General features: G+C 43.3%; 1 protein-coding gene across 11 annotated transcripts in view; it reads right to left on the bottom strand.

Annotated features, from left to right (window-relative positions):
• Nucleotides 1-18,794, bottom strand: part of cep112 (centrosomal protein 112) — a 109,787-nt gene that overhangs the window by 18,189 nt on the left and 72,804 nt on the right. For all 11 annotated transcript variants that reach the window (XR_015109948.1, XM_086184109.1, XM_086184107.1 and 8 more), the window contains 2 exons: nt 14,657-14,806; nt 1,724-1,813 (listed from right to left, as the gene is read on the bottom strand). Coding sequence is in view for 10 of the 11 variants with exons in the window: in XM_086184109.1 (XP_086040235.1) it covers nt 1,724-1,813; nt 14,657-14,806 (240 nt within the window). In the remaining variant the exon portion in view is untranslated. The remainder of the gene's footprint in view (nt 1-1,723; nt 1,814-14,656; nt 14,807-18,794) is intronic.

The following is an 18,794-nucleotide window of genomic DNA, read 5'->3' as shown; positions in this document are numbered from 1 at the left end:
CTGTTAATGAGTAGCTGGTGTCACGATTCTCCACATCCAGTTTGTCTTTTTCAAGAGAATTTGATCTACACGTGGTTTTCTAGCACTCACAGTTAAGCCAGTGTTGAGTTTTAAACATCAAAAGCTCGTTGGTGTTAAGCCCTGACAAGATTTATATTCCCAACTTCTTGGCCCAGAGAAGCACCCCTTGTTTTTCCCCTCCTACATTTTATTAGCGAATTTTTGTGCATACGTTTGAGTGGAGAGAAACAGGTGAAGTGATTTTGTTAGATTTCTGTGCGTGCAGTAAACTCTGGACAGAGGTCAACCCCAAACTTCTGAACGTCACCAGAAAGCTGAACCTGCTGATGAAGGAGATGACATTAGCTAACGCTAACACGCCACCACAGCTGCGCCCATACACAGGGCGACTCCGATTCCTCCGTTGTCTCCCACTCTGACAGGGATGGGTGTCTCGTAAATCTGCCACTGGTACGTGCGTTAATTAGCAGCTACTGAAAGAATTGTGATTCAGTTTGTGATTTTGATGTACTCTGGATTTCAAATGGACACTGTGCCACCACCGAATAGCAACCAGTTGACACAGACTAAGCAATAGGCAAAGAGCAAACCCCCCTTAAATAAGTTTATATATGCGTACATAGTGCCAAAACATGACATCATCGCTTTTATGGTAAGAAATGATGATATGCACTGAGTATTGGACTCTTAAGCAAGTACAGACCTTGTGAAAGAAATACCAGAGAGCAAGCACGTCTCTTTTACTTAAACATCATGTGGATCGTCTACAATATATGGAAAGTTAGACGAACCCCAAACTCTTATCGAGTGAAATGATCAGACACTATCGCGACAGGTTCAGGGATCAGTTGTTGCAAAGTCCGAGGAAACAACATGCAGCGCCTGTGGGACTGGGTCAGTGACCGACGACTCCTAAAAACCACTGACCCCTGTCTGTAGATTTATGACTGCCTGACACTGAGGTGTGTGACAAGTGTGTGAAGTGTGTACAAGGGTCAGTGGGCGGATCAGAGGGGACACAAGAGAATGAATGCCTTTGGTGTACATACCAGGGTACAAAGAACAGCCTCCTGTGTGAGTGTAGTCATTAGTGCTTTCTTCTCAGTGTGTGTCAAGGTCAAAATAGAGCCTGATTACAGGGCATTCTGGAGAGCCATGGGGTGTGTGTGTGTGTGTGTGTGTGTGTGTGTGTGTGTGTGTGTGTGTGTGTGTGTGTGTAAGCACATAGGCTTCCCTCTGAACACAGACGGTGGTGGCATTCCTGGCCCTAGGCGCTGGCTCTTGAAGCCAGATCTCAAGGAATTTGGGAAATGTGCGAGGGGGCATATCTTTGGCTCAGAACTGAAGAATGAGAGATGGTAGAGTAACGGGTGGTGGGGGTGGGGTGGGGGGGCAAGAACGGAGGCCTGGAGGGGTTTGGTAGAAGGAAGGCAAATGTGGGGAAATGGGTTCAGGACTTCAGGTGATGGTGAGAAAGAGACGGGCAAAGATTGGCATTGAGGTTCAGTGAAGATATTGAAAGTCAAAAAGTGTTGCCATGAAACGAAGTGTGACAGACAGGCTGATAGCAGCCTGCAAGTTGGACAGTGAGAGTGATGCAATGAAATTGGCAAGAAGAAAACAAGTTTGAGTCTGTCAGGCGGCCTCTCTTGTATATGCCTGACTAAGATAAGGAAAAGACAGGAAAGCAGTGACGTGTTACCGTCTCTTCATTCTCCAGCTCTTTGCTCAGCAGCTTCTTCTCCGAGCAATGCAGCTGCCTCTGTAGACTTTCCACCTTCTCCTGCAGAGCCTAGAGGGAAAGAAGGGGGGGGGCAGAGAGAGGGGAGATGGTCAGAGTAATAGCAAGCTGATGGAAAAGCAACTTCGGTTCTGCGTTGGGTGATGTATAACTGACGCAGAGTGATATAGTTCATCTAAAGTTACATTTAAGAGAGAGGCAGACACAGAATCTGGATGAGACACTGCTCCAGAGAGATCACGTTGTGCAGAAGCAGTGAGACTACTAACGATGGGGAAAGGTGGAGAACAGGGAAGAAGGATGCAGCCTGATGAGTCTTTGCTAACGACTAATAATCAAGTCGTAACTGTAATCACAGGGAAACTGGCCTCATTACCCCACACTCATTGTTACACAAGGGCACCCAAAACGAGCACAAAGACTTTCTAACCCATGGAAAAGTAGATCAATTTCAAGGATTTTTTTGTACAAAACTGATCATTTGTATTTATTTGGCTGGAATTAAACAGGGATACTGTTCACTCGGAAGGGTTCAGACAAGCAAGGAAAAAGAAGAAACACATGAAAGAAAGACATAAATGCATTGTATGTGTGTTCATGTGTGTGTAGACTCATTCTTTTTCTTCTCTGCCAGTGGAAAGAATGGCGCAGTTCCTGCATGCAACACAGAACCAGATGTTTCAAACACACATGTGGACACTTCATCTTTGATTAGCTTGCATGGAAAGCAGAGTGATATGAGCACATGTGCAAATACACACACACACACACACACACGGAGACACACACACATGATAACAGCAGACATAGACAAACTCCCAACAAGTGTGTGTGTGTGTGTGTGTGTGTGTGTGTGTGTGTGTGTGTGTGTGGGGAGGAAGCACTGGACAGCATCCATATCCTGTGTTCGTCCCTGCCAGAGTTGAGTGAGCAGGCCAGGTGTTGTCTTGTCTATTCTGAGAGTGGAGGGAAACACAGTCCAGGTGATAGGCATGACCACCTAATCTACAACCCACTACACTGACATAAATCACACGCATTTGTGCGTGATTTAAGCTTCAGGGCCATGGTGAGGGTCTGTGTAGCGACTCTCAGAAAATTACTGATCATAAATGAAGGACGAGTCAACACAGAGGAACAGCTGAAAACATTCACGGTCACTTGAAGATACATTTTCCGATCGATACGCGTCACGATACAGAACATGAATCACGACACAATCTTATCACGATATATTGCGATTTTGATTGGAGGCAGGGTTGTTCATTCAGGAAAAAAAAGCGCATGGTATATATTTCAGCATCAATTTTGTTGCACATCCCTTGAAATCATATTCTTTTAATAATCGTAAACCTATAGATCACCCCTCAGGGATGAAGCTAAATCCTCCCTCTCCCTCTGGTAGATGAATTCTACATCAACAGACTTCAGGTCAGTCTTAACTCCACAGCATGAAAGCAGCTGGTTTTCAACGTGTTGATCCTATTAATCAGGGTATTTTGCAGGCAGTCACGATTCTGTCCCATCACTGCCCACATCTCCATACTCCTTGCTTTCTATTTCATCATTCTATTTTGTTTACTGGCAAATCAAAGGCTCAGTTATAGTGGAAAACGCTTTTGAGTGGTGTTGATGCCATTTTTCGACGCATTTTGGATGGTAGTGACTAAGGTATGACAGTGAGAGGCTGTGTGTGGAAGGGCATGCCCCTTGGCTGTTTTTAGCACACAAAAGCCTCGTAGCTCTTTGTGCAAAAGTGTGTTTCTGTGTGCCAAACATGCTGTTTGTCATTGGATTGTATGTGATATACACGCAAAGCCTTTACCCTTCCTTCCTCCTTTGCGCCGTAGTTCGTCTGATATCAGCGATTCAACCTGTTTAAATCCTTTTTCATCTTCATCCTCTATAATTGCTGAAGGTTTCTGGGGGGGGGGGGGCGATTTCTATCTCAAATGATATGAAAAACCAGAGTATACAGGTGCCAGATAAATCAGTCTGACCAGGCAACTATCACTGCGACCCACCTACATCTACCTCTGTTCTCCTACAGAAGAAGAGACATTCTGATGAACCACCGTGTGCCCCCCCCACCTTCCTAAAAACCACGTCTGATTCCCCGCAATGTGACACAGCATTTCTGGACCAGGTCTTCTGGGAAAGCTAGTGGGCCTCATTGGTGACGCGTTCTTCTCTTTCATGTGGGTTCTGTCTTTAATGTGTTCAAAACAACTCTTGAGGGAAGAAGTGCAACGCTTGTCATTTCAATAATAGAAGCACGGGGGATGATTGTTAATGATGAATACAAGCTGTGAGTCAGAAAGGTATTAGAAATAGCCGTAATCATTGTCAGACATAATGGTCGCATTACACAGCACTGAGGGTTGGATTTAGGCAAAGAGTGACGTGTACAGATTAACTCTGATAAGGCCAGATGTGAAGTGAATAGAACAAGAAGAAGAAAATAAAACACTTGCTGTGTTTCAATTACGACACCACAATGCGCATTTGAAAGTTTTGTGGAGGAGTTTTAACAATAAAATGAAAACGATACTCCCTCACTTTTAAAAGAGAGTTTTTAGATGTACTGTATGTGTGTGTGTGTTTTTTTTAAAATAATATATTTTGGATGTGGCATGTAGCAGCAATACATTAAAAATAACCTCCATCTGCAAGGACATGCAGACATTTTCAAGTTAAAGGTGATTTGAAGGCCTGATGTGCATAAATGTAGAAACTAGGGAGCATCATACTCACACCAAATCAACATTCTGACAGCAAACCTCAGTTAATTAATACACTTTAAATATAAAAATTTAAACAGCCCGTCTAACTCCCAGATAAACTCCCAATATTCATACATCAAAATCTGACGCAAATTTATATGTATTTCTTTGCACACTCTCAGAAAATTTAGTTATAATTTGTAATGTATTAGATACATGCCCCGACTCCAGATGCTGCCGACCTAAGTATCTGATGTTAATTCCAATCCACTGCTTGCTCGGGGGGCACAAATGACCCCAAACATGCTTTATGGCGGTTTCTTAAATCATTTCAAAGCAAATATGGCCACCCACATAGGCTGCAGCCTCATTCACTGTACGTTACTCTCTGTATAACTTAAAATATCTACTGTGCATTCAGATAAGTTTTGTGTAGACACATACTCAAATACCTTTCTACAGAACTAAGAATGTGTGAAGGTGTGTGAATGACTGTGTGCTTAAGTGTGTCCAGATGCTCAAGGCGATATGGTCTTTATCAGCCATGCTGACTGGGATCATTGTGAACTGGATGAGAAGAAAAGCGGGGGAGGGAAATCAAGGGAGGAGGTACAAAAGAAAAGAAGGTACAGGATGAAAGAGAAAGGTGTACAAGAGCAGAAAAAGTAAACACAATACAGGTAAAAAAAAATAAAAATGCAGTGGCAGATAAGGTAGGATTTTGACGATATACCCCAGGGAGAAAAGAGAAAGTTGGGAAGACGACAATGAAAGGCTAGAAAGATACTGGAGAGGAGGTACAGAGGAGAGAAAACACGTGGCCGGATTGAAGAGATAGGGGCAGCGGTGTACTCTGCAGCTCAGAGCTTGAAGGCCTCTCTCACCTCTCCATCAGTAATTCGCCTCTGCCTTTCATTCCAAACTCTGGCTCAGGATTAGCGAGGCCCACGTGCACACAAGTACCAACAAACACACCGCTCAGAGCGATCCATGCAGGTATGGGCATGCATTAATATTAACAGCGAAAGTTCTAAAAAATGTGAGTGCTAAACAGTCAAATGAATGTGCGATTCCAGTGTTGTGTACACAAAAAAACACACAGGCGCACAAACACACTGATGCCTGAATCATCTTTCCTGGGTGGTCCTCTTGCGCAGATAAGGCAAGCATGTTTCCCCAGGGTGAAGTAAAAGCAACAGAGGGCAGGAAAAAAAGCAAAGAAGAAAGAAGGGAGGGAATAGTGGGAGGAGGAAAAAAGGCCAGGGGCCTCTTTAAACTTGGTGTTTTGTTAGCAGCCGAGCTGTTCTTCATGTGCGGCGGGGCCTTCTATTTGCAGCGTGCTGTCAGAAGTTTCTCCCAAAGTCTGGATTAAAGAGATCCTCTAATGACACTGAGGCTGGACGACTTCAGACAGCAGCAAAAACCTCACACTGCACCGCCTCCAGCCAAGGACGCGCTCACACACACACACACACACACACACACACACACACACACACACACACACACACACACACACACACACACAGGGTAAGAACAGATACATTCACAAGGGGGCATGAAGCAAGCAGACACATAAACAAAGACAGTATGATGACTGCACACACACATGCACACACACACACACGCACACACAGTAGCTTTAGTAGAACAAGGCGATATGTGCATCTACGTCTACTGATCTAATAGTAAATAATAAAGGAGGTGCTAACCTCAAGGAGAGATGGACAGCCAGAGAGATGAGCACAGACTGCCTTTTATCTGCACTTCTATCAAAGGGCTGTGGGAAAGGTAAAGAAGTGAGTGTAAGAGAGAAACTGTAGGAGGAGGAGGAAGAGGAGGAGGAGGAGGAGGAGGAGAAGAAAGGTCTCCCTCCTGAGGTGTTAGAGAAGAGAAACTTTTGCTTTACCGTCTGTCTGTTGGTAGGAATAAAAAGACCTGGTTTAGCAAGTCAACCAGGACAGCCCCTCTGAAAGATATCACTGATATTGGTATGAATTGTCTGACTTTCACCACTTTGATGTTTTTCATCACTTTTCCCACAGTTGATTTTAAACCCAAGTGTGAAGATACTGTAGCCCCTCTTACACAGCCCAGTTCAAGGGAGGAATACTGCAGCGCTGTTACACCTCGACATCTGTATAAAACTACCGAGATGAAGCGAGTTGGGGTCCAAAACTTTCCTCAGCTGAGCGGAGCGGCAACAGCGGTACAAAAAGGAACAGCCAAATGTTGATCAGCTCAATCTAGATGCCGATGTGTTGACACATCTGTTGCAGAAAGATGGAATGCTATAAAACTTTGCATAACACCGCCCCGGCAGGCACTTGAGAGACATAACGATGTGGTAATTTTTACTGTGGTGTTACTGAATTTTAGTGTAAAAGTGGTGTCGGCACACCTACTGTAGAGATCTGAACAGCAAAACAGTTATGTTGTCTACTGCAATATGCACACGCCGGCACGGCTATGGAGGCGCCTGATGTACTGATGAAAATAGTAAGACAATTGCTGTGGTAATGAAGACATGTTGCAACTGAGCTATGCCCACAAGGGGAACACGCTGTTCTCTAGCTTTCTGTGTCTTTCAGCTGCTGTGAGCTACAGTAGAAAGAGAATAGGAAACAACTCTGAAATATGCACCATATGCCTCGCGTGTTTATTTGTGTGTGTGCGCGCGCGCATAAGCACGTGTATGTGCTTACATGCTTGTATTTGGTATATCAAATAGCATATCATTTCATGGATATTAAGTTTAGCAAAACTTGCAAACACTACTGCAGCTAACATCTTGATATTTTCTCATTTTAGTGTTTAGGTTCTTGGTGAAAAAAAAAAAAACCTTGGCTGATAATATAAAGACACCACCAAATTTCTACATACATTTGGCTGAGAGCATATTTTACCAAATAAGCAGTCAGTCTTAATTTGTGTTGAATGCTGTCCAATGTGTCGCGGTGTAGTTTTGATTGAAGGCTCAGCTGTTCGTGTGTGAGGGTCATGTTGAGAGCAGAGGATTGAACACAGTTGTGCAAATAATTTAGTGGTTTGACTCATAGTTTGGCTTTTTTAGGTCTATTTATCTTATGGTTAAGTAACAGCCCCATACTTCATCATAACTTTAAGCGTTGTGTTTTCTGAGTGTGTGTTGGGATATCCACGCACCCTAGTAATCAGGCCACCAGGGGACTCAACGTTTTCCTGGTTGCCAGGTTTTGTTTTCTTTCTTGTGGAAAACAACTTGAAACAGTGGCTCTGAGGTAGGGTAGCCCACTAGAAACAGAAAGGTTGCTGGTTCGATCCACACTTCCCCTGGTGACCATGTCAAAGTGTCCTTGAGCAAGATACTGAACCCCTAATTGCTCCTGATGGCCCTGCGATGGACTGGAGACCTGTCCAGGGTGAACCCTGCCTCTCCAACGCCAGCTGGGATAGGCTCCAGACCCCCCGCCCCCCCAACCCTTGATGGATAAGCGGTATAGAAAATGGATGGATGGAACAACTTGAAACAGGTCATCAAACTCTTATGGGTAGTGAAGATGAAAACTGAATACAATACTGTGCTCTTGCTCTCTATTTGAATACACACCAGCATAATAGCTAAAGACCCACATTATGTAACTTTTGCATCGGGATGCACAAGGTCTTTGTGGGTTTTTTTTTAACCGAGCATCAGAATTGTCTTTTAATGAGTAATTTCCGTATGTTGTGTGAGATAAATTTTGGTTTCTATGAGCTGTTCCATTTCCCACGTTCCCTCTTAGCATCCTGGAATGTTATCTCTCCCACCTCCACCTCCTCCTCTGATACGTGGATCAAACGCTGCCGGGAATCCCTCACAGACAGCCCCAAAGGTCATCAATCAGCCAACACCAAGTGCACATGCGGAGTTACACACACGCACAAACGTATTCATACACGTGAAAGCAGGCCAGAGGGTGAAAGAGAGTGAAAGAGAGAAACATTTGCCTTTGCACATACTATACATATACAGAACATGAGCATGTGTCGTAAACAGGCCTGACTGGACATTCTTATCTATAAAACTAGCATGTTCGGTTTGCAAGGGACGGCAACCAGAGTTCTACTGGATGTTGTTCCACTGCAGGCTATTAGCTCGGTGTTGTTAGTGGTTAGCACCATTGCCTCACAACAAAATAGTTCTGGGTTGAAATCCAGTGGTGGGATGTGTGTGACCTGTCAGTCAGCTTCAGCAGGGACCTGCAGTTCCCCCCGCCAGCCAGGACATAAGCTTCGGCTCACTGATGCACAGGTCCCTGCTCTTACCGGTGGACCGACCGACGAGAAGCGGCTGGGGGTCCAGGCCATTCAGCAGGGCCTCATGGCGCAGAAGCTGCTGCTGGAAAATCACTGACTTTCTACACTTTGATACTTGCGTTGGAAACTGTCACTAAGACGTCTGCAGGAGAACGGGGCTGACGTGTTCGCTTTGAGTAAGCTAAGACGAGACAAGTCAAGTTGATTCCGGGTTATGTAAATACAACTTAACTTAACAACTTTGCACACACACTGGCTTTATGATTTACATAAAACATTATAGTCACGCCAGTGAGAGTGCACAGTGGCAAAATCAGATGCGTTCATGATTTTAGTCCATTTTGTGTACACTGTAAAACAATTTGGGTTATAAGGAATAGGTTTGTCCAGTGCTTCCGACAGAAGCCCTTGTACTATACCAGCTTGTTGCTATATGTCTTGCCCACTTCTAAGATGTAATAAGTGTTTAGTGGTTTTGAACCTTGATCTGATCATCTAACCCAGAAGTCAAATATGTGCGCTCAGTTAACCAAACATGTGAGCCATAGTTTAATAAAAAGAGGTTCTGTCTTGGTTTACAGGACAGGCAAACAAAAGAATAGTCTGACAGCATTGAAGTGTCTGCACAATCCTGCAGACTGGGATGTTATATGTCCCAGAGATGGGCAGTGATACCAGCCCTTCTATGTTACAGCGACTCATTTTATTCAATGAGTCAAATGAAACTTGAAATTGTGAAAAGCGCACCTGGAGGGAGACAATAAAAATAAACTAAAAAAGAAAAAAGAAATGCAGATGGTTGAATAAACTTCAGTAAACAAATGAGCAGTTGAAGGTTGACAAAATGAACACGGACATGTTTTGAAGGATGTGAACAGAGAAGTCACACACACAGACACATTTATATGTGTATATATATGTACACACACACACACACACACACACACACACACACACACACACACACACACACACACACACAATGATTGAAGCAGCTCTTTGCCTCTGCAACAGAGGGTATCCAGCACACCTGTTCTTGATCCACTGCTGCCATTCCTTCCCACAGGCAAAGTCATCCTTTCAACCCCCTCAGAAACTAATGCATATATAACTACAGAACTACAGACAAACTGCAGCTGCTACAACTAGCCCCCCTTGGATGTGTCTGAATGTTTGTGAGGCTGTGTGTGTGTGTGTGTGTGTGTGGTGAGTTGCCCTGTCCTTTGTTACTGCTATCCATGCATAAATGTAACACACCTAGATCACATAGACTCCATCAAAAGTTGACAAAGAAATATAGAACATAGGGAGACAATGGCCACTGTTGCATTATGTAATGTGTCTGCTGTCACTTCATCCAGAGGACACAATAACAGGACCTCCTGTTTGACAAGCACTGAAAGTTACTGCTGGATGGGCCTAGATCAAAAGGTGTGTATCTGTGTGTGTGTGTGTGTGTGTGTGTGTGTGTGTGTGTGTGAGAGAAAACACAGTATATGTGGGTGTATATGAGAGAATACACCAGTACTGAAAGAGACATTAAGCACACTAACTCAAAGCTATGTTTCTGTTTGAGGGACAGAAAGTTAAAAACTTAAGTGTGGAGAAAATTGAAGAGAGACAGAGGGAGGGTTTGTATGCAGGCCCAAGTACAAGAATGAGACATGAACACTACCATGTGTATGTGTGTGCACATGCGTGCGTGCGTGTGGAAGCATTCGGCAGGCAGAAAGACAGGAAGCACTGCTGTGGGGAGCAGGAACAGCGGTGCTGATCAAAGCCCAAGCGGGTGACACTATGGGCGGAGTGCCATTGTTTATTCACCAGCCACCTCTCCCTTTTGGCAAGGCGAGGTGAGCATGTGTGCTTGTGTATGTGTGAGTGGAGTCTGAGACAGAGAGAGTTCGAGGATACAGTCTTGGAAAGATTGGGTATGTGAGAGAAAGAGGAGATGAGGCCGGTGTGTGTGTGTGTGTGTGAGTGTGTGTGTGAGTGTGAGTGTGCACGCACGAGTGTGTCTTTGTACCTTTCACTTGGCAGGGTAATGTGGGCTTGAGTTCTGTCAGATTTGGCAGCTGCACATTTCAGCAAGTGTACACACACACACACACACACACACACACACACACACACACACACACACACACACAAACCCCCGCCTGTGCACGTGGCCACAAACATACATTGTGTACTCCAGTGCTACCAATAACCTCGCAATTAAACTTCAGATTCACCTGATGTTTCATCAATAAACACACCAAAAAAAAAAAATCCTCTTTAACGAGACACCACACAGAGGAAGTGAATAATCTTTCAGCCCAAACACTGGCTGGGTCCCAGTCCCTCCATACTGGTTCCCATTCAAGAAGATACACCGCTTTCATCTCCCTCAGTGCTGTCCATTTATGTTATGTCATAACTGAAAGCATAAATGTAACTGGCTGGGGGCACCAGTCTGTCAGTTTATTAATTTGGACTCGCACATCAGATTAACCTACTGAGTGCAACAAGTCTGCAACACACAACTCAATATTTAGGATATTTTCTTGTGTAGCCAGGGTCCTAGTCCAAAGCAACACATAGAGGACAAAACTTGAAGGCCACAACAACGAAATCTCAACTTCAACTCTGAACCAGGACCGAATCCTAAATTTACCCCCCCCCCTCCACACACACACACACACACACACACACATAGAAAGAAAACACAGCTACTGAACACACTTAACTGTCCTGCCATTGTTCTATAAAGCAGTTTAACAGATCCAAAGGTTTGTGTACTTTATACCCATATCTAACAAGTCAGGGCCTGAATTTGGACTAGAAACAGCAGAACAGGGCTGGTGAGGAGGACCAAAAAAAAAAAAAAAAAAGGACATTGGATCCGGTGCAGCATGCATTCAGAACAACTGTTTTGGGATTATCCCAATTCAAATGCGCAAACTTTGATGTTATTTTCTTCCCCTCCCATTGTCTGAAGCCCCTCGCTCTCTTCATAATCCAAGCCCTTTGAAGTGAGCAGCATGGAAACAATGTCAGCAAGCGACACACTCCCCCCAATGGCCCGCTGACAGCTCTCCAACATTTCTTTCTTTTCTTTTTCTCCCCCTCTCTCCCCCTTTCTTCCCTTGTCCTTCTGTTTGTCATCTCAATCCGCATACTTCCTCCATCCTTTTCATCAGCTTCCTCTTTTACTTCCGTGTCATTGTTTGCCATCTTCTCCTCTTCCTCTTCATCTAAGTTTACACTTAATCTTTGTTGTTCTTTTTTTAAATATTTTATTTCCCTCCCCTCTTTATTTGCAGTTTGACCAAAGGACAGTTCTCTACCAGTAATTCTCTCCTTCCCCTCATGCCTGGTCTTCACGAAGCAATTCAACCATTAATTGGAGTCTCATTAGTGGGTGGTTAATACAGGGGGATCATAATAATGAGGACACAGATAATAGAAACAGAAAGCCTTTGTCTGCCGTAACACAGATGCCAAGGCCTGTCTTGTAACTCAGCCTGCACCAGAGGAGACAGTCTCACTGTGCATTGTTTCACGGTTAGGAATGTCACAATACCAGAAATTTGGTTGTCAGTTATAATAACGACCTCTGAATACCAAACTAGTAAATCAAATAAAAGCATTTTAAATTAAAATGACGATAGTTAATCAATCTGATAGGTTAAAGTTGTGACTCGTTTTAGGGCTAAACTCCCTTAAAAAAAAACAAGAACTTTGACCTTACTGCTTCAGATATGCTCACCATCTCTCTCTGTCTGTCTCTAACACACACACACACGCACTCACTCACACACACACACACACACACACTCACTCACATACACACACACACACACACACACACACACACACACACACACTTTCTTGACCGCACAATTAAACTAATGCTGCAGAACACTAGTGGAAAGAAACCCCTGTCTCCATAGTCTTGGTGAGTCATTCCTAACAAATCCACACTCCACCTGTTGCTGTACCTGCCCCTGCTCCTCCGAATGGATGCTGCTATTCTTCTCTGCTATTCTTCAGTGCTGGTACATTTGGTACTTTTACAACCATAGAAAATCAACCACTGTCCTCCAATTCAGGATCGACTCGGCACGGAAGAATCAGGTCTTGTATCATCCTCAGCCCCGGTGCATAAAATGCCAGCAGGAAAAGTCAAGGGACGTATGGAGAGGAATCGGTAATATCAGGATCCGGCGCCGATAATGACATTAATCACACATCGGCTTACATTATGAACAGATTGGCTACTGGAATAATGGTGCGGATCCATGTCCAGTTTCCATTCCATAGCTTAAGCTGGACCGTGAAATCAAACAGATTGCTCTGGAATACATTTAAATTGAATGCATTTGTGTAGTTTTTTTGGCTCTGTTGAATAAGAGCTAGTGCAGTGTGGTTTGCAACAGACTCCTGACTCGTGACCTTAAATCAAATGCCAACAAAAACAACAGCATTGATGATAGTAAAGAAGAAATCATCTGCAACGGTATTGGGATTGGCAGATGTGTATCAGAAACGCCTCAGAACTGAACATTTGTATCAGCTATGATTTGAAAAACATGGAGTTCTAATGATGTTTGTCTGCGATTTTCTCTTTGCAACGCTGCTGTTCACACGGCTTTTTAAACATGGTAGTTACCAGTATTTCATTGGCTTGTTTTTGACCGATCTACACAAATCTAGTTGTGGGTATCTGCCCGCTGAACACAGTGATATATGCACTTTGTTTGTGGTGTCAAAAATGGAGGAAAGTTTTGAAGTTTAATATGTTTTTAGTTTCCTTTCAGAAAAATCACGGTCTCGCTTCATAAGCTGACAAAAAGCTCCAGACTGAAAAAGGAGGGCTTCTGCTGCCAGGGCCTGAAAGGAGATCAGATCTTCAGGGAGACTCACAGACCTGCCTCTCTCTACTATATGAGGCCGCCTCAACCACAGACAGACAAGGTTGTGTTTGGAAACATGTCCGGATCCCAGACACAACAACTCTTTATTTAGTGAGCCACGCCCAATCAAGTGCCATGTGTCCGAGTCTGGTTGCTATGGGAGAGGCAGGAAAAAAAAAAGAAGAAGAAGCAAAAAATAGAAATATGCATGAAGGTGTATGAAGATCAGGAAGAGGGAGGGGGAAGACTCCAAATGGACAAATATTGTTTATCAACACTTTTTTTTTTAGGGCAACACTTTTAAAGACAGTCACCGATGAGACTTTGGAAGCTCACTGCCATTCCCTTGAGCTTTCTATGGGGCCCTAGATATTAAGAAGCATTTTACTAATCCACAGAATTAAGCACCTTTACAAGAGGACAAAGTGACACTAACATAGAAACAGAGAGAGAGGTTTTGGACTTATGAACAGGGGTGCAGCAGACATTTTTATAAGGTTCAGCCAGACATAAAGCAAACAAGCCACTTAAAGATACTATGGAGCTTGCAACTCGCCATAAAAGTGATGTGCACACCAACTGTGACCGACATTTAACAAAAGAAATCCTCTGTCTACCCTATAAAAGTCGAATCCAGACAGGGCCTTTTAGAGGATGTAGTTTACTGACACCCCGCGCACCATTATTTAAGTCTAAGTAGAACAATGACGGAAGGTACGGCTGTAAGACTAAGAGAGGAGGAAAAAAACAACAAGCATTGAACTTTGATGACTAAATTTTGTATTAAAAAACTCTGGTTGTGGTATCTCCAATATCTTCAAATATTTAACAAAAGCGATGACATGTTTCTATAGTCTGCTCCTGTGGCAGGGTGATATATGATTTTTTGACTTGACTTTCAAGATGGCATTCGTAGATGACAGTTGCCAGAGTTCGTGCATTTAAGCTTAAGTACTTTTTTTGTCATGTTTTTTTGTTGAGAGCCCAACTCTGACCTTCAGGTCCCGATCAGCTCGCTGGGTGATGGTCCTCCTCTCCTGGTCCCAGCGATCGTTGGCTTCTTCCAGCTGCTTCTTCAATGTCTGCTTCAGACTAACAGCTTCCTCCTTTGAGCTACATGTCGACTTCTTCAGCTCCACAATAAGCTTTGGATGAGAGAGACAAAAAAGAAAGAGAGAAAGAAAGAAAGAAAGAAAGACAGAAACTTTTAATTTGAATTCTAAATTTTTACAGAAAAGCAATAAAAAAATAACAGATGGACTACAGACCAAAAAAGGTCAAGTTAATGTTACTTAAACTCAATCAAAACTTAAAGACAAGCCCTTTTCCCCCCCTTCCTATTCTTCATGAACGCATCTTACAGAACTTAGACAACCTTTATTCGAATTATACTGTTTTTTCCTTCACAAATGTGCTAAAATCTGCGTGTATTATCACACAACACAAGGCTTCACATGTTTTGCATGTAAATTGTGTGCTGACAGGAACATCCATCAGAACTGTTACCCATCGATTTTTTTACATCTCATCTAGCCTCTCAACTTCAGGCCATATGTAACCGCACCACCTCAGGAACGCCGCATCTGGCTTCTTCACCTGTGAGGTCGTTTGATGGCGTCTTTGGAAAAGTGTGAATACAGTATGGACAAGAATCAAGTGTGTATGTCCGTTTGAATGCAAGAAGGCACAGTGTTGAGCTCCTGGTGCCATTCGTCCACCTACATCACCTCACATTGCAGCAATTTCTTTCCATCTTTTTAAAGTAAACTGTTGTTCAGTGTGAGAAGACCGCTTTTGTTACCTAGCAACAATATGCATTTGAGTGCTAAGAAAATGAGGACATGGGAGCTACCAGGGCAAAAAAACAACAACAACAAAAAAAGCATCTGGTGGACAAAAGCCCCTACAAGCCCTTGTGGGTCTCTCTGTTCAGGACTGAGAGTCACGGATGCATATCTATATTATTGTCTCAAGTTGAAGCAAAATGAAAAATAAAACTGGAGAGCAAACCTGCTGCCAGATAGAAAATGCAAGATGTTCATTAATCTGAGTGATGTTTTCATTTGTTTAATTTCACCGCTCTCTCAAAATGACTATCAGATGGAAAGTGCATTGCACATCTGTCATGCATTTGGATAGCAGGAACAGTCACCTTGAAATGCTGCTTTCCCAGAGTCTCGTGTCTTGTGTCTTTTTTGAGACGAGACAAGACACAGAGAGAAAAAGAGAAGGAGGTAAAAAAAACAGACAGGAAGGAAAAAACAACTTCCTTTTTGAAGAGCAGAGTGACTTTGTGTTGGTGAACTTGCGGTGCACGCCAAGATGAAAAGGGACTGCCTTGGCTTTGAAATCCTCCAGTCAAAATTAACATTCTATTTAAGCCACTGTCGGGGAAAGGCGGAGGAAAGATGAGACAGAGTAAAAAAGAGAGGAAAAGAGGAAAGAGACAGGGGTGGTGGTGAGGGGGGGCAGTGCTGCTACTAGCTTTAGGCTAGACAGATAATTGTTTACCATGTGCAAACTCTGGAGGACTAGCCCTGCTGGAATCTGTACAGTGTGTGGGAGAATGGGAGTTAGAGAGCAAGACAGAAGCAGAGTGAGAGAGATTAGGCTTATTCTGTCAGAGGGAAATGCCACATGAAAGCAACAAATGGCACATTATTATGGTAACATAATTTCTACATGTAATAATTATATTGCAATATGGATTCCCAGCATCTGCTGGTCTTCAGCCTTGGGGCAGTGGTGGCACTGTAGTGAACTCAGCTGTCTGTCTTGTTATTCCTGTATAGATATACAGTGAGCCCACAGACACAGACACAGACAGACACACACACACACGCACACACACACACACAGACAAGCACGCATGCCACAGCACCTCTTATCCGTCTGATAGCAAATCAAGCCTTTTTTTAGTCTATAGTTGGTCTGGTGAGACTTTCCAGTGTGATAGCATCTGTGTTTATGGCTAGAAGGAAGCTTACCTGTCCATGAATATGCACAAAACAGTGGTCGTCACAAGGGGGAGGGATTATTGGGCTAGATGGACTGATAAAGAGAATACACTTGGAAGTGTGAGAACTTGGTGGAGGATTTTAATACTGATCCATATCCAGCTCCCTACCTGCTCCCTTTTTCATTGAAGATGAAATGGTAGTATACCATAATATCAGACCAGAATAAGTGGAAAAACTACAGAAGAACAGAAAAATTTTGGTGGATACAATCAAGTCGAAGTAATCCTCAAAATATTAACAGCTTTTTTTCTGACGCACATCAACCATGGTTCTGTAAACACTAAATTTCAAGCAAATGTTATTTTTTTTCTTAAATTAACTTACTAATCATAGATGAATCAATACACTAATCTGTAGAATAATCAAGAAAGTATTTGTGACAGCCTTATAGAAAAAAAATCCTTATGTGTCAGAAACGAGGTATATTATTGTCTGGTTTGCTGGCAGTGATGATGCCTTTACAGCTCACATCAGTAACAGTGTTCCCACACATGAACTTATACTTAAAGATCCCCTACAGACATGTTCCAAGAAGTATAAAAATATTCAGACATCTTTACTCATGGGTACACGTCTGAAAGTCTTTAAGGTGAGCGAGGAGAAACTTTCCTCCTCCAGCAGATAAATGTAGAAACAGCCTTCTAATGACAAGCTCTGCACATGCATCATCCTGCATGAAGCTCCAACATCCAAGTCAGGTAAAAAATAACTCTTTAGCTTCTAAATGCTCCACTATGTTCAGTGACGAGTCATTAACGTTGTTGGCCTGAGGTTCAGCGCTTGGCTTGTAGAGATCAGTCAGTTTGTCAGAGAGCGAAACGAAGCTGATACAGTCAGAACCAGCCTAAAACCAGGAAGTTAAACGGAGCACGAAACCAGAAAAGTCACCTGATGAACATTTGCACGTGTCTCCAAATATGGTCACAGTCTGCACCTTCATTAAATCAGTTGATAATGTACAAATTTAGATTATAGCAACTTTAACAATTATTAATACAGATTACAGCCAGAGGCTATGATGGTGAATTAGTGTTTTCAAGTGAGAATTTATCAAAAGGAATGAATGCAGGAGCAGCCTACGAGGTTATGGGTGAATATCATTTGTGGAAGATAATAACCAGTATTGTGCTGAAATAAATTACGCATATTTGCATATGAAGTGAACTTCAACCTCTGTCTTCCAGAACATGATATTCTCAAGCGCAACCCCCCCATGGTAAATTCACTCCACCTCCCACCTACTCCCATGGTGGATGGTCAGGAATAAAAGTAATGATCTCCCACCAGTACCACAGCTACCACCCACTTGAGCCTCATCATTAAGTGAGCGAAGAGAGCACAGCCCTGTTCAGTTCACAGGTCGCCCAGGAGGACCACTCACAGCTCGATGCTTAACACACAGGATCGAATAGGAGAAGCATTAATTAGGAGAATCTGTGTATGTGTGTGCGCGTGTGCGTGTGGAAGAGAAATAGACAATGAGAGGAGTGTGTGTGTGTGCACGCGCATGTGTGCACGTGAATACACCCCGAACCCAGTACGTTTCCAGCCCCCTTAGGATAATGTATGGCATGGTATGTTTTTAATTGGGCTATTAACCATGCAGCTGAGCACAAGAGTGATGCCCCCTGTCAGACACTGAGGGGTTAACAACTGGGGTTAGCCTTTGAGGTTCAAAGGCCTCTTGTTTACATTTGGCTGAGTTGCCCCCAAGGGGTAGGCAAGAGAAAATCCTCCAATCCACCTTTACCTTTTAAAACAAAGCCTCCCAAGCCTGTGACAAATAGCCTGCATTAATTATACATATTAGTTTGTTTTCAGAAAAACACACACCTTCAGAACAACCCTCGATGTACCACTTCAACAAGGGGTGCTGAATATGGCGGGCAGACTTTCCTTTAATGTCCAAAAGTGTTGTTTGTTGAACCCGCGCCAGCTCTTTTTGTCTTCAAAACAGAGGATTAATCACTTGTTGCTTTGACTGTGGTGGCGCAGAGCAGCAAACACGGTTGAACTTTAGCACAGCATCCGACCTCTTTGAAGTTGTTGCATTGTGTAACCTAATAAGCTACCGTTTTTCTCACAACATCTGCTTGTCAATCCTGCTTTCAAC

This window comes from Aulostomus chinensis, chromosome 18 (assembly GCF_037954235.1).
Source record: "Aulostomus chinensis isolate RoL2024-O1b breed Wild chromosome 18, RoL_Achi_v1.0, whole genome shotgun sequence".
Classification (NCBI taxonomy): domain Eukaryota; kingdom Metazoa; phylum Chordata; class Actinopteri; order Syngnathiformes; family Aulostomidae; genus Aulostomus; species Aulostomus chinensis.
Note: the sequence above shows the minus strand (reverse complement) of the source record. Positions and strands in the feature narration are given on the sequence as shown.